Source organism: Trichosurus vulpecula, chromosome 2 (genome assembly GCF_011100635.1).
Source record: "Trichosurus vulpecula isolate mTriVul1 chromosome 2, mTriVul1.pri, whole genome shotgun sequence".
Lineage (NCBI taxonomy): Eukaryota > Metazoa > Chordata > Mammalia > Diprotodontia > Phalangeridae > Trichosurus > Trichosurus vulpecula.
In genome coordinates this window covers 19,664,617-19,678,911 of record NC_050574.1, presented here as the reverse complement: position 1 = coordinate 19,678,911, position 14,295 = coordinate 19,664,617, and the positions used below count along the sequence as shown (strand labels likewise).

Sequence of the window (14,295 nt, the reverse complement as noted above, 5' to 3'; positions counted from 1 at the left end):
TTCCTAGTGTTTTTAACAGGAATGACTGTCATGTTTTGTGTCTATTAAAAGAATCATGATTTTTGTTAGTTTTGTTATTAAGAGGGTCGGTTATGCTTATTTCTTAATGTTAAACCAGCCCTGCACTCCTGGTATAAACCCATCCTGGTCATAGTGTATGATCTTTGAAATTACTTGCTGTAATCTCCTTACTATTCTTTCATTTAACATTTTTGCATCATTATTCATTAAAGAAATAGGTCCCTAGTTTTTTCTCTGTTTTGACTCTTTTTGGGTTAGGTATCAAGACTATATTTTGTCGAAGAAAGAATTTGGTAGGACTCCCTATTTTCCTAAAGTTTGTTTAGTATTGGAATTGTTCTTTAAACGTTTGGTAGAATTTGTTTATAAATCCATCTGGTGCTGGTTTTTTTTCTTTGGGAGTTCATTTATGACTCATTAAGTTTCTTTTTCTACGATCAGGTTATTTAAGTGTTCTATTTCCTATTCTCTTAATATGAGTAATTTACGTTTTTGTAAATATTCATCTACTTCATTCAGATTGTCAGTTTTATTGGCATACAATTGGACAAAATAGCTTCTAGTGATGGTTTTTATTTCCTCTTTATTGGTTGTGAATTCACCATTTTCATTTTTGATACTGGTCATTTGGTTTTCTTTTTTAAAATCAAATTAGCTAATGGTTTATCTATTTTATTTTTTTGGGGGGGGAAAATAAGCTCCTAGTTAATGGCTTTTTGTTTTCAGTTTTGCAAAGACATCATAAAAAAGGATGCATGTTCAAGTATGGGTTGGACTAGATGGATCATTGATTTTTGACTGAGAAGGGTCATCAAAGGCCATCACGTCCACCTAACTCCTTCATTTTACTGATTGAGAAAACCAAGGCCCACAGAGGTCAGGTGAATTGAGCAAAGTCACATAAGCAGTCAGCATCCAAAGTAGGATTCGAGTTCAGGTCCTCTGATATCAGAGCCAGGGCTGTTTCTACTATACCTTGATCGCCATTGAAGTCCCTTCCAGGTCTGAGATTTTGCAGTTTGACCCTCTGTATCAGGAGGGCAGAGTTTATAATCTCAAAGAGGATCATAAACATGTCTGAAAGGTTCGGAATCGCCGGATAGAAGAAACTCTCAACGTAGAAGGCAGAAGAATCAAAACATTTATTTAGGCTCAACAGTAACCAACCCATGAACCAGAAGCCCCATTTTGATATGTTGATCATAATCTTCCAGGCCCAATAAGTACGCCTTGAAAGAGTAACCAGGAGGCTACAGAGAAACATGATTGCGTAAAGCAAAATCATGTTTCCCCCTTGATGGTAATAAGATTACCCACTGGACTGAAGTCTTTGTTCAGCTTCCTCCCGTAGATCAGCTCTGCTGCTGGCAGCTCCTGCCTCAGCTGTGTCTGTGTCTGTAACTGAAACTGACGTAACTGACGATGTAACGGTCGCTGTAACTGACGTAACTGTCGTAACTGTCGCTGGCTCCAACCGGAAAAGGAAAGAGAGAGAAGAACTCTCCGAGCTGTCCTCTCCCCTCTTATAGGGTCTCTGACATCATCAAGCTCCGCCCAAATGACCAGGGCCGATTGGTTCTTGAGTTGGCCCCTCCCCCTAGCATAGCCGTTAACACCTCCCCTCAGCCAGCCCCATGACTCCTCACACAGGAAGCTGTCTGCTTCCCGGCATGCTCCCCGGAAGAGCAAGCCACAGTGTCCAGAGGCTCAATGAGGCAAGCTGAGCCATTCAAAGAAAACAAAAGCCATTATGGCTACACCCTCCAAGGCAACACTTAGGACAAAACACAACAGTCTGAGTGCACCTGAGCTCTCTAGCTTCCCCTGTTCTCCCCAATCCTCCCCCCCTTCCTTCTGTCTTCCTCTCTTCTCCCATATTCCTTGCTCTCCTCTCTATACAGTGCCAGTAGATGGAGCTGGGAGCACCATCTCAGTATTTCCCTCCTCTTCCCTCTGTCTACCTCTCCTCTCCCATATTCCTTCCTCTCCTCCCCATACAGTGCCAGAGCACCATCTTGGTATTTCCCTTCCCAGTCCTCCCTCTTCTTCCCTCTGTCTTCCTCTCCTCTCCCATATTCCTTCCTCTCCTCCCCATACAGTGCCAGTAGATGGAGCTGGGAGCACCATCTCAGTATTTCCCTCCTCTTCCCTCTGTCTTCTTCTCCTGTCCCATATTCCTTCCTCTCCTCCCTATACAATGCCAGTAGACGGAGCTGGGAGCACCATCTCGGTATTTCCGTCCTCTTCCCTCTGTCTTCCTCTCCTGTCCCATATTCCTTCCTCTCCTCCCTATACAATGCCAGTAGACGGAGCTGGGAGCACCGTCTCGGTATTTCCCTCCTCTTCCCTCTGTCTACCTCTCCTCTCCCATATTCCTTCCTCTCCTCCCCATACAGTGCCAGTAGATGGAGCTGGGAGCACCATCTCAGTATTTCCCTCCCCAATCCAAAGTCTCTGTTCCTCACAGGGTAAATATGATGAAGAAATCGAAGTCTACAGACACCATCTGGAGCAGATGTACAAGCTGTGCCGGCCCTGCCAGGCGGCTGTGGAATATTACATCAAACACCAGAACCGGCAGTTGCGGGCTCTGCTGCTCAGCCACCAGTTCAAGCGGCGGGAGACGGACAAGACCTACGTGCAGGTAGAGGAGAAGGGCCTGGGTGCTTACTCAGAAGGTGGTCTTTGGAGACTGGAGAGGGGTTTTCCCTTAGCAGTATTAATAATAGCAGTCAGGTTCCCGTGGTAGCCCATCGAAGCCTGCGTAACCCATAACGTTGTCCTTCAGTCATCTCAGTCCAGTCTGACTCTTGGTGACCCCTTTTGGGGTTTTCTTGGCAAAGATGACGGGGTAGTTTGCCATCTCCTGCTCCAGTTCATTTTACAGATGAGGAAACTGAGGCAAGCAGGGTTAAGCAACTTGCCCAGGGTCACCCGGCCAGGAAGTGTCTGAGGCTGGATTGGCTTCCTGACTCCAGGCCCAGCGCTCTGTGCACTCTGGCACCGCCCAGCATCAAACTCAAATAGAAACAGCGGCCACTCAACCGTACACGAGGGTCTCTGTGGGGATGGACTTAGAAAAGAGGGATAAGCCTTCATATGGCAGCAGCTGTGTGCCTGGCGTGGCAGTGGGCACTTTTCAAACATCGTCCCATTGATCCTCACGGTGACACTGTGAGAGAGGTGCTGCTGTTATCCCCATCTTACTGCCGAGGAGACCGAGGCAAACAGAGGTGATGTGACTCGTCCAGGGTCAGACAGCTTGCAAGTGTCCAAGATGGGACCCTCGAACTCAGGTCTTCCCAAATCCATATCCAGCACCACTTAGCTGCCAGTAGAAAACCACATATTAAAATTGATCTATTGAGTTTTTATTTATTTTATTAAACATTTCCCCATTATGTTTTAATCTTGCTGGAGTATGGGCCTAGTGGTTGACCCCTGCTGTGGTGGCACAGCGCAGTAGGAAAACCACAGTGTGAGCTCATGGAGCTGATTGAGTAAGAAATGGGAATGCCATTCCCCTGGTCCAGACCCTGAGACTTCAGGAGAGCAGATTTCAGAAAATCCCATTGCCAGAGTTCCACAAGGCTGGGGGTGGTGGTGGGAAGCTCTACAGGGCGAGATTGTGAAACCACAGAAGGACGTTTCTGAGTAGGAAGCTATAGTGGGACAGAGTACTGATTTGGGAGTTGGGACCAGGGTTCAAATCCCAGCCACTTAACTATCCCTGTGACCTTAGGGAAGTCCCTTCCCTTTTCTGAGCCTCAGTTTCTCCATCTGTAAAATGAGGGGGTTGGACTACCTGGCTTCTACAATCTCTTCCAATTCAGATTTTGTATGTAGGAGCTGAGTCTCTTCTTTCTGAACCCCTTCCTCTCTCCCTTCTCCCCCCCCATTTGCTAGCTAGAATGTGATCAGACAGAATTATAGAATCTAACCTGGTAGGCCCTGCGCCCTAGAGAGTCACACCTCTGACAGAGACAAAGGGAGCTCACTGTGTGCATCAGGCTCCTCTGGGAGAGACTTGAGAGTCCTGGAGGCTGTCTGGTTCTCCTCTGCCCTCCCTGCTCTCCTCCACATCTTCTGGACCCAGACCCCCCAGCGAGCTCTTTGAAAGTTGTGCCCCAGACTCTGGCCCCAAATGCAGTGCTTTAGTCCTCAGTTCTTTGTCTTTTCTCCTCCGTAGAGCTTCTGTTCTTCACCAGTGACTGCTCCAGCCCAGGTCATCCTCCTTCGTTTCCTCGCCTTCCTGATCTGCAGCTTCCTGCTAGTCACTGCCCTGTACGGCTCTGGCCATCCCTTCTCCCCAGCCACCTCCTGGACCCCTGCTCTGCTGGCAGGGGGAAACATGTCTTCCTCTGGGACCTCTGCCTCGTCCAACACCACCGCTGATCCGGGGGCCCTGGGCTGGCAGCAGCTGCTCCACCTGCTTCCTGAGCATGTGCTGGAGAAGCTCTGTGAGGCCTGGGACTTGGGCCAGAGCCACCAGATGGTGGTGGTGGCATTGGGCCTGCTCACCTGCCTTCTGGCCATGCTGCTGGCTGGCCGCATCAGGTGGGTGCCTGGGGCTGTGGGAGGGAAGAGAGGGCGTTCACTCTGGCTCATAGGGAACATAGAATTAAGATCTAGAAGAGACCTTTGAGATCATCCTGTCCGACTCCTGGGCTTGGTATCAGGAAGACTTGGGTTCATGTCCTGCTTCTGGCTGTCATCACAGTGCAGCCCATGGGCATGATATTCAGCTGATCACCTGTACCTCCCTTTTCTCTCTTTGGGCTAGCCCACTTACCAAAACCAGCCGCCTCACCTTGGAAAGTTGGAGGTTTTTTCCCCAGTGGGGGCCCTACGATGGCCTTGACCCCAAAGTTCAAACTTAAACTCTCAGAATCTGAGATGTGTAGGAGGGAAAGCCTCTTGCTAACTGGTGGTATGGCTTCTGAGCCCCCGCTGCTGTGCTTGCCATCTGCATGAAATCACTCACCATGACATCATTGGCTCTTATTTTGGACACGCTTAATACTATTAATTCTTTTTTTTTTTTAAATTTACTTTTAGTTTTCAGCCTTCAGTTCCATAAGATTTGAGTTCTAAATTTTCTCCCCCTCCTTCTCCTCCCACCTCCCCAAGACGGCATGCAGTCTGATACAGGCTCTGCTTATACATTCATATTAAATGTGTTTTTACTTTAGTCATGTTGTAAAGAATAATTACAGCCAATGGGAAGAACCACGAGAAAGAAGAGACAAATAAAAAGCAAATAGTCTGCTTCGATCTGCATTCAGACTCCGTATTTTTAATTTGGATGAGTCTTTCGGAGCTGTCTTAGAATCTTGCACTGCTGAGAAGAGCCCAGTCTGTCAAAGGCAGGCATTGCACACTGTGGCTGTTACTGTGTACAGCATTCTCCTGGCTCTGCTCCCCTCACTCAGCATCAGATCACATAGGTCTCTCCAGGTTGTTATGAAGTCCGTGTCTTCCCCATTTCTTATAGCTCAGTGGTATTCCATTACATTCCCATATCACAACTTGGTCAGCCGTTCCCCAGTTGATGGGCATCCCTCACTTTCCAATTCTTGGCCACCACAAAAATTGCTGCTATAAATATTTTTGTACATACGGGTCTTTTCCCACCTGTATGATCTCTTTGGGATACAGCCCAGAAGTGAATATCGTTAATTCTTAAACATGAAATGCTTATAAAGCAAGAACGAGAGTAATCAGCACATTTACTTAAGAGAAGAAACAATCAAAATAGAGAAATTTCCTCACAGACCTGGGTCACACGCAGCATCTATGGAGATAGTGGGCACACACAGAAACCCAACAAGCGAGGAAATGAGCAGGGGAGCCGTGTGCCTGAAGCAGCTGGTGACTGGCAGGCGGGGTCTAGGATTCTTAAAATCTGCTCCATTCTCACCTTCAGTATTATTCCCAGACCACTAAACAGTGACCAATTCTGCCACCCATGGCAGGGGGATGGAGTGTTACTCTCTTTCAGTGGCAAGCAGGGCCCCCAAACCAGAGAACTGACAAGGACCCCAGCTCTTTGGGGGCTCTAAGGGTTTTCTCATCCTTTCCCCAGGGAGCTCTGCTTCACCTAGTTGGCTCTTGGAGTAAGTGAGCCGCTTCTCACTGGGAAGCCTAGCAAAGACTCTCCTTCCCAAGCCAGAGGGAAGTTGAGAGCAATACAAATACATTTAAATTAGACACAGGTTAGTTTGGGAGGGGTGGTGCTGTGTCTTGGAAGGAGTAGAGACTCCACAAGACAGAAGGGAGGAGGAAGTACATCCCAGGTGTCCGGGGCAGCTGAGACGCTGGCGTGGAAGTGGGAGCTGGCTCGGTGTAAAAAGAGAAAAGGTTGACTGCGTTATGGTGGGCAGATGGGGTGGGGGGCAGAAGGTCATTGAAGACAGAGACAGCTTCTCACGTCTCCCATTGGTGCTAACAGAGAATGTGGAGCCCCCTGGTCCCACTTTTGGTGGATATGATCCCAGCAGCCCCACATCTAGGAACGCTTAAAGCAGCTGAAGCTTAAGTATCCAAAGACTTGTTTGGTTTACTATTTGTCGTTATCACCTAGAAGCAGTCCTGTGCAGCTGATTGGCTGCAATGACCTGCAGACATTACTACCTCAGTCCTGTCTCTTCCTTGAAATAGACAACAAGCATTTATTCAGCACCTGCTGTATGCCAGAGCAGCAGTCGATAGAGTGTCAGGCCTAGAGTGAGGAAGACTTGCATTCAAATCTAGCCTCAGACACTTACTAGCTGTGTGACCCTGGACAAGTCACTTCACCCTATTTGCCTCAGTTTCCTCAGCTGGAAAAGGAAATGGCGCATCACTCCAGTATCTCTGCTAAGAAAACCCCACATGGGGTCACAGAGAATCAGACACACACGAGTAAAACAACTGAACAACAACTGTGCACCAGGCACTGTGCTAAGTCCTAGAATACAGAGAAAGGCGAGAGGCGGTCCCTGCCCTCGAGGAGCTCCCAGTCTGATGAAAGCAGCTCTGAGCGGCACTTATCAGGTCCTCAGAACCGTCCTGGTGTCTCAGAGCCTTTATCCAGAGAGGTCGTAAGGTCAAATTGATTTTCATCTGCTCTCCTTTCACAGAGGCTCTCTTTCTGCCCTGTTGAGAAGCAAACAGTCCCTGTCTACAGGGGTAGAACCTTTGGTAGGGTCCCCGATCTGTCTATTCCAGCCCCACTCCCACATTAAACAGGTGAGGGAACTGAGGCCAGGAGAGGTGAAATGCTTTGTGCTGAGGCAGAGCAGACCCTACCTCTGACCCTGGCTCCTCAGGGAGCACCTAGGGAGCCCCCCTCCCTGGGCAGAAGGAGCAGCCAAGGAGGAAAGCTCTCTGTGTCCTCGGCACCTAGTGCTCTGTCTGACACACAGAAGGTGCTTCATAAATGCTTTATTGATCGAATGAACAAGAAGAGCAAGGTGGGGCAGTGGGAAGGGGCAGAGGGTTAGGGAGTAAGGAGACCGAAGTCCTCTTCCTGGCTTTGTTGCTCCCTCTGGGACCCTGGGAAAATGACTTTGCTCCCTCAGCCCTCTGGGGTCCCTTCTGCTCTAGTGTGTGATGTACCCGTAAAGAGGAAGTAGACGATGGGGTTTTTAATAGGTAGGACCAGGGGGCCGCCCCCAGCAGAGGGGCCTGAGAACTGTAGGCTGGTGGGGAGGGAGTTTGTGGGCCCCTGGTGGGTGGCAAGGGTGACCGCAGTGACTCACACAGGCCCATTCCCAATCCCCACAGGCTCCGGAGGATTGACGCCTTCTCTTCCTTCCTGTGGTTTCTGGTCCTGGGGCTGCACCTGGTGGAACGCTACTTAGAGATGGCCCCCCCCAGCTGGCTGGACACACTCAAGTTCAGCGCCACGTCCCTGTGCTGCCTGGTGGGCCTCACTGCAGCTGTGGCTACACGCAAAGCAACGGGCCAGCGGAGATACCGGCCCCGAAGGTCAGAGCTCCAGCAGTGACAGACTGGGGGGAGGGGCTCTAGTCTGAAACAACAAACCCCAAAGCTTGGCGTCCTCCACATGATCGGTGCTTCTGTCTCTCTCCTTTCCTCCCCCTGCACCCACACATCTCATCTCCTGGTAGAGACAGTCAGGACTCTTCCTGTCCCCCTCTTGCTAGCTCTCTGCACAGACACAAGTCCCTCCAGGACAAGGTCCAGTTCCCCTGTCCCTGTCCCCCCTCAGAGTCCATCAGTGACCTCCTGCCGTCCGAGCCCACTCGTCATGCTGCAGTGCCCACCAAAGAGCCGCTCTCTCCCTTGCAGAACAAGGGATCTGTATGGACGCTGTTCTTGGTGGGGCACCCTCACCATCTGAACTTGAACCTGGCGTCCTGCTCCTGAAACCAGTGGAGGCTTTTGTTGTTGTTCCCTTTTTTCTCCCCAGTTACCCTCCTGTCCTTGTCTTTGGGGCATGTGGGTAGGTAAGAAGGCAGACCTTTCTCTTGTTTCTTTCCTCTCCCATGTTAAAAGCTGGGAGTTGGGAGGCTTCTGTGCCTCCCCACGTGGCCTGACCTCCCTCATCTGTTGCTTCTCAGCCTTCTCTGGGGAGGAAGGGGGAGTGGGGTTTGAGGACAGGTCATCCTAATTGTTCTGACTGTTTATATTGTCACCTGCCCTGGTCCCTTCCTCCTTCAGTGCCTAGAACACTGTCATTTCAGTAGTGAAGAGGCTGGGAGTCTGGAGACCTGAGTACCTGCCCTGCCACTCACTGTGTGGCCTTGGGAAAGTCACTTCTCCATCTCTGGGCCTTCTTCCCCTTGCCTATAAAAAAAGAGGGTTGGACACAGTGATTTCCAAAGGCATTTTTGTCTTTTGAGATCCCGTGTTCTAGCTCTGTTCTAACTCTCCTTCAAGCTCTAATATCCTGTGACTCGGCATGACTGCCGGGGCAGTCAGTCAGTAAATGTTTATTAAGTGCCTGCGGTGTGTCAGGTACCATGCCAAGTGCTGGAGGTACAAAAAAAGCCACAAGACAGCCCCTGCCCTTAAAGAGCTCCTGAGCTAATGGAGGGCTTGGCCTTGGGACTGGGGGCGAGGGAACACCCACCCACCCACCCCTTCAAAGATAATCCCCTCTGAGTTAGCTGCCCTGCTCCAGCAGGGACTCTGGGATGGGCCCAAGCTTACGGGCCCCTCCGCTCAGCCCGTACAAGGTGGGCAGTTGGAGAGTCTGGGCCCAGAATCCAGCACTGTCACTGACCGGCTGTATGACGTCAGGAGAATCCCTTAACCTTCAGGGCATCGGTTTCCGCATCTGTAGAATGAAGAATGGCGTAGGTGGCCTCTTAAGTTCTCTTGCATTTGAATCCCATGATCCTCGTGGAGCAGGGCAGGGCAGTTGCTACCCTCTGTGGCTACATGCTGGATGGGTCTTTGCTTCCTTCTCCCCAGCCCCCCGAGAAGAGCAGGAGGAGGGCCAGCTGCCGTCTGGGGCGGGTAGGTCAAAAACCAAGCAGAAAGTCCCAACAAGGGGAGACCAAGGAAGGGCTTGTGGAAGGATTAGGATCTTCCCTTGATTTTGTCAGTCCCCAGGATCCCCAGGCCAGTGTTTTGGCCCCGTTCTTGCCCATGGAATCTCAGTCTGTAAAGTCTGTCTTGTCATTGGCACCTTACTTCTATGGAAGGTCTCTTTGGTTGCTGTCTTGCCCCTGGGAGATGATCATCTCTGGCCACTGGCAGAAGAGCTGACTAGCAGCCAAGCCTGGTACCTGGGAACGCAGCTGCCCCAGCACATGCTCGAGTGGCCTATTAATTTCCAGCTGGCCGGCAGGCTGAGTGCACGAGTGAATGGGTAAATGAAGGATTGATTGAAAAAGCTTTTACTAAGTGCTTACTCTGTTCCTGGAGCTCAAGATGCAAATGGAAAAAAGACAGCTTCCTCTCTGGAGCACATGCTGCCCTCAGAGGTTCCACCGCCTCCAGAGGGTTCTGCTGCTGCAGGGATGGGGAAACTGGGAGCGTCTCAGGGAGGGATGCCTTTGTCTCATATCCCTGAGGCCTAACTCGATTCCTGGAGCACAGCGAATGCTTAACGCATGCATGGAAGGGAGTCACTGCCTTGCCCTACTCCCACCATCTTTGGAAAGGATTCTTATCCCTGTTTCTCAGTGATCATTCCCTTCATTCAGCCCGCCAGCCTTGCCCCTCTCTCTAGGCCTTCCTCCTGGGGTGTTCTGCAGATTGTACCATCAGAGGCCTCATTTTGTACCATTCGTTCCCCATTTCTTATGATTCCATGTCTCCTGATTTGCCAGGCAGGGGATACTATTAGGCTTTAAAAACATGGCATGTTTTTTCCCTCAGACTTGTCTCCTTTTCCCTGGGATGTCCCCCAAATGGCACCTTCTTAACCCTGACAGACTTGAGGACAGAATTATTATCCTGGTGGTTTAGCTTCCCCATTCTACAAGTTCCCTGAGGGTTGATTTGGAGACGTATTTGGGACTGACTTCTAAAGGCCCACCATCCCCTGGCCCTACAACTTAGCTTATAAGAAGCTAGGAGGAGGATCAGCAAGACCTTTCTCTTCCTGTCTCAGCTCAGCATAGCTCCCCATCACTGTTTAGCATTTTCCACCCAGAGAATGGTCTTCCATCACTTTTGTGCAAGTCAGCAGGCACCTGACCTGCTCTTGGGGAAGATTAGGTGCCACCTGAGTCTCTGTAGCTGTCGACAAGGCCTCTCCCAGATGGTCATGCTGCTGTCCCCCTCAGTCCTTCCTCCCTCTGATGTGGTGCATCTCACCATCGATGCCTGCCGGCCCCAGGGTAACATGTCCCTGGCCACTGTCACCAAAGCTCTGCCTTGCTCTTCTCTCTGCTCTGACTCTGCTTAGCTAGAGTTCTCCAGATCTAGCCCAGAGACAAGTGAGTTTGGGCTTGTTCTGATGCGTCGGCCATTCTCTTTGGTGCCATCCCCATCTGCCACCTTCAGTATCCCGAGGAGACAGAACCTGGTTCTTCCTTGGCGTCTGGGGCTCTTTCTGGGGCCTTACCCAGCCTGACCTCAGCAGGAGTGGCCAGATGGGTGTTGTGGCTGAGAGAGGCGACCTTGTAGAAGGAACGAACAGCAGATCTAGTCAGGAGACGTGAATCCTAGTCCTAGATCATCCTCTTGGTCTTGGTTTCCTTAATAAAGTGAGCAAGCTGGCCTAGGTATTCTGGCCCTGGCCTTTCGTGTTCTAAAGACCCTCTCTGCTTTGACCTTCTCCATTCTAGGTTTTTTTTATTGGTAACTTTTGTTTTTTCTATCACCTTTATTTCCTATCTGACCTTTGTTTTTACCCTACCTCTAATAACAAAGAATGTATTCTTTACCTGTGGTCCCCCACCTGTCCAGAGAAGGGCAGGAGATACGTTCTCATGTCTCTTATTTGGGACAAGCTTACGTTCTCATGTCTCTTATTTGGGACAAGCTTTGACCTTCTGTGTTTTCAGGGTCCTCCTGGTCCTGAACTTCTCTGTATGACTGTAACGCCTTTTTCCAGGCTAAGCCTGGTCCCCTACAGCCATCACCATTTCTCATCTGTATCCGAACTTGTGAAAGACTCATTCTCTTCCTTAGATAGTAAGTTGTGTGGGGAAGCCAGAGGCAACTCTTATGGGGAGGTTTGGAAAGGAACATAATGTAATGAATGGAGCAGTAGAGGAAAGGTTTATGGGGAAGAAGCAAACCCAGACTCTGCCACAATTCTGTATGACCTTGGATGAGTCACTTAACCACTAACTGCCCCTGCCCCTGCTGATCTCACAGGCTTGTGAGGACCACAGGTGACCTCACATAGGTGAAAACGCTTTGAGAAGTGTCACCTAAATGTCAGGGATGCTTTTTCTTTTAGCCTGGGGGTCATCAGCATCAGCACCCTTTGGGTGTTCAGAGGATTGACTGAAGGCCCTCCCCAGGGGGTCCTCTGACTGTTGATTTGGTGGTCAAGTCCTAGGGCTCCATACTTCCAGGTTGGTGACATCTGTGACCCTGGCAGGGGGCAGCCTTGGTGGTGACCTTCACTGGAGACCCCTTCTAGTACTCAGCACATTGCAGAGTCGATTGATTGGCTGGTAGATTAGGGATGCTATGAATGCTACCTCTGGGAGAAGGAGGGAGGAGAGCCCCATTTTGGTGTGCGGTCCTTGGTGTGCACGGGTAAGGTTCAGACACAGAGGATTAGTACATTGAGACAGTGCTTCTCTACGCTCCTCAGCCCTGGGCCAAGTTTCACAAACTTGGATCTGTGAAGGGGCATGGCGGGTGCTGTGGATATGGGGATTGGCATCCACGGGTGGCAGGCAGCTCTTGCATGATTTTGTACTCCCAAGTGCTAGATTTATGGGTGGGTTGTTGGGGAACAGGGCCCTTAGGCAGCCCTCGCAGAGGCATGAAGGTGACCTGGTACCAGGGGAAGGGTACAAAGTCCCTTTATGCTACCCAAAGATTAGAGCTCACAGGCCTCTCCAGTTGAGGGAGTTTGGTCCCTGGTTCATTCTTTCTAAGGGCTAACATGCAGTGGAGGCTGGTCACCCCCCTGCCCCACCCGGGCTCACCCAGAACCTACAGGGTTCTTTTCTAGCTACACCGCAGTGACATTAATCACGAGGTAAAAACCCAACCCAAGATGGAAGAGACCTCCCTAAGAGCCACCAGCTCAGGCCTTCTGGGTTACATGCATGCCCTCCTTGCCACCCTGTGCCCCACTGAATTTTTATGAACACCTTCTCTAGCCTAACCTCCATATCCTCTTTACTCCCTCACCACTGTTTTTCACCTGGCTGTGAAAATATGAAAAATTTACGTGAGGGGAGGTTTGAGAGGCAGCTTAACATAAGGAAAGGAACACTGGAGAAACATTAAAGTCTGAGCTCAGACAATAACTGGCTCTGTACAGTCGTAAGACTGGTCGCTGAACCTCTTAGAGAAAGGTTGTGCCCACCCTTTGAGCTGGCATGGAGTCAGGACTCCTTTGCTAGGAGCGCCAAGCATGCGCTGAGGGGGAGGAAGACTCTCAACCACCCCCACCCCCAGCCTGGGCCCTCGGATCACCATTGTCCTGGCTCTCATTTTAAGTAGTTTTGGGAGTTGGGATAAGTTAGCCCAATTGTGATCCTTCCAGAATCTGAAACGGGTCTTGGTGAGTTCTGGTCCCATGGTGCTGAATTGCAGAAACATGGAGAGTGTTCAGGGTCCAAACAAGATCTTCAGTGGGCTTGGTAGCAAGGCCTGAACACCCCCTCCCTTTGGTCCCTTAATTTTTATTCTTCTCTCTTTCTGTCCCCTGGATTTCCCAACATAGCCCTTCCCCTCCTCTCCCCAGAGACTTGTCCTGTGTGCCAGTAAGAAACGAGAGCAGGCCAACAAAACTAAGCTGGCCAGTGTTGAGCTGACTTGCCCAAGTCTGAATGTCTGCAGTGTTCCCTGTCTGTAGTCCCTCACCTCCTCAAAGAAGCGAGAGAGGGCTCTTCTCAGATGTCTCCTCTGGGGCCAAGCTTGGACCTCTCCCTTCTTGACTTGAGAGCACTGCACTGAGGCAGGAGGCCTGGGTTGGGATCCTAGCTGTGCTTGATAAGTGGCCATTAGAACTCTGGACAGGTCATGTCCTTGGTCTCTCCTGTACATTGGGGGCCTGAATAGCTGTGTCCTTCACAGGGGTCAGAGCAGAGCAGGCGAGAGCATGGGCTGCCACAGCCTGAGTGCCAGAGCTGCAGACGGGGACCCTCCATGTAGTGGGTGAATAAAAGAAGGACCCTCTCCTCTCGGTGAGGCCTGACAGATCCACTTAGCTTTTCTGCTCCCAAGCACGGCTCCTCTCTCTGGGTCAGAGCCCGGGCACGTGATTGTCGCCTTCCAAGGACTAAGGGCAGTGAGCAGCAAGTTCCAGAGACACTCACCTTCTTACTGATTTTTTGTGATTTAATTTTCTTTTTTTCTGTTTTCCTCTAAACCTTCCATTTTCATGTGTACTGACAGTGTGATGCTAATAAGCCTTCTCTGATAGTTGGAGAGGTGTGTGAGGATTAAATTATTTATAATAAGCAGAAATATATGCATATATATATATATATATATATATATACAGCTATATCATTCTAACAAAGAGCTTCCCCTTCTGATTGAGGGTGGGGCTTGGAAAGGCAGGCAGGGGTAAGGTGGTTAAGACCACCTGGTGTGGGGGGATCATGACATAAAGCTAGTGTTTAAAATAATGTACCACCTCCGAGAGAGAGAGAGAGAGAGAGAGAGAGAGAGAGA

The 14,295-nt window shown here is 50.2% G+C and overlaps 1 protein-coding gene across 1 annotated transcript in view; it reads left to right on the top strand.

Moving 5' to 3' along the window:
- The window catches only part of TMEM201 (transmembrane protein 201), a 56,909-nt gene that overhangs the window by 18,928 nt on the left and 23,686 nt on the right, over positions 1 to 14,295 (top strand). The window contains exons 4-6 of the mRNA XM_036743095.1: positions 2,489 to 2,665; positions 4,211 to 4,578; positions 7,789 to 7,992. Of these exons, the coding sequence (XP_036598990.1) occupies positions 2,489 to 2,665; positions 4,211 to 4,578; positions 7,789 to 7,992 (749 nt within the window). The remainder of the gene's footprint in view (positions 1 to 2,488; positions 2,666 to 4,210; positions 4,579 to 7,788; positions 7,993 to 14,295) is intronic.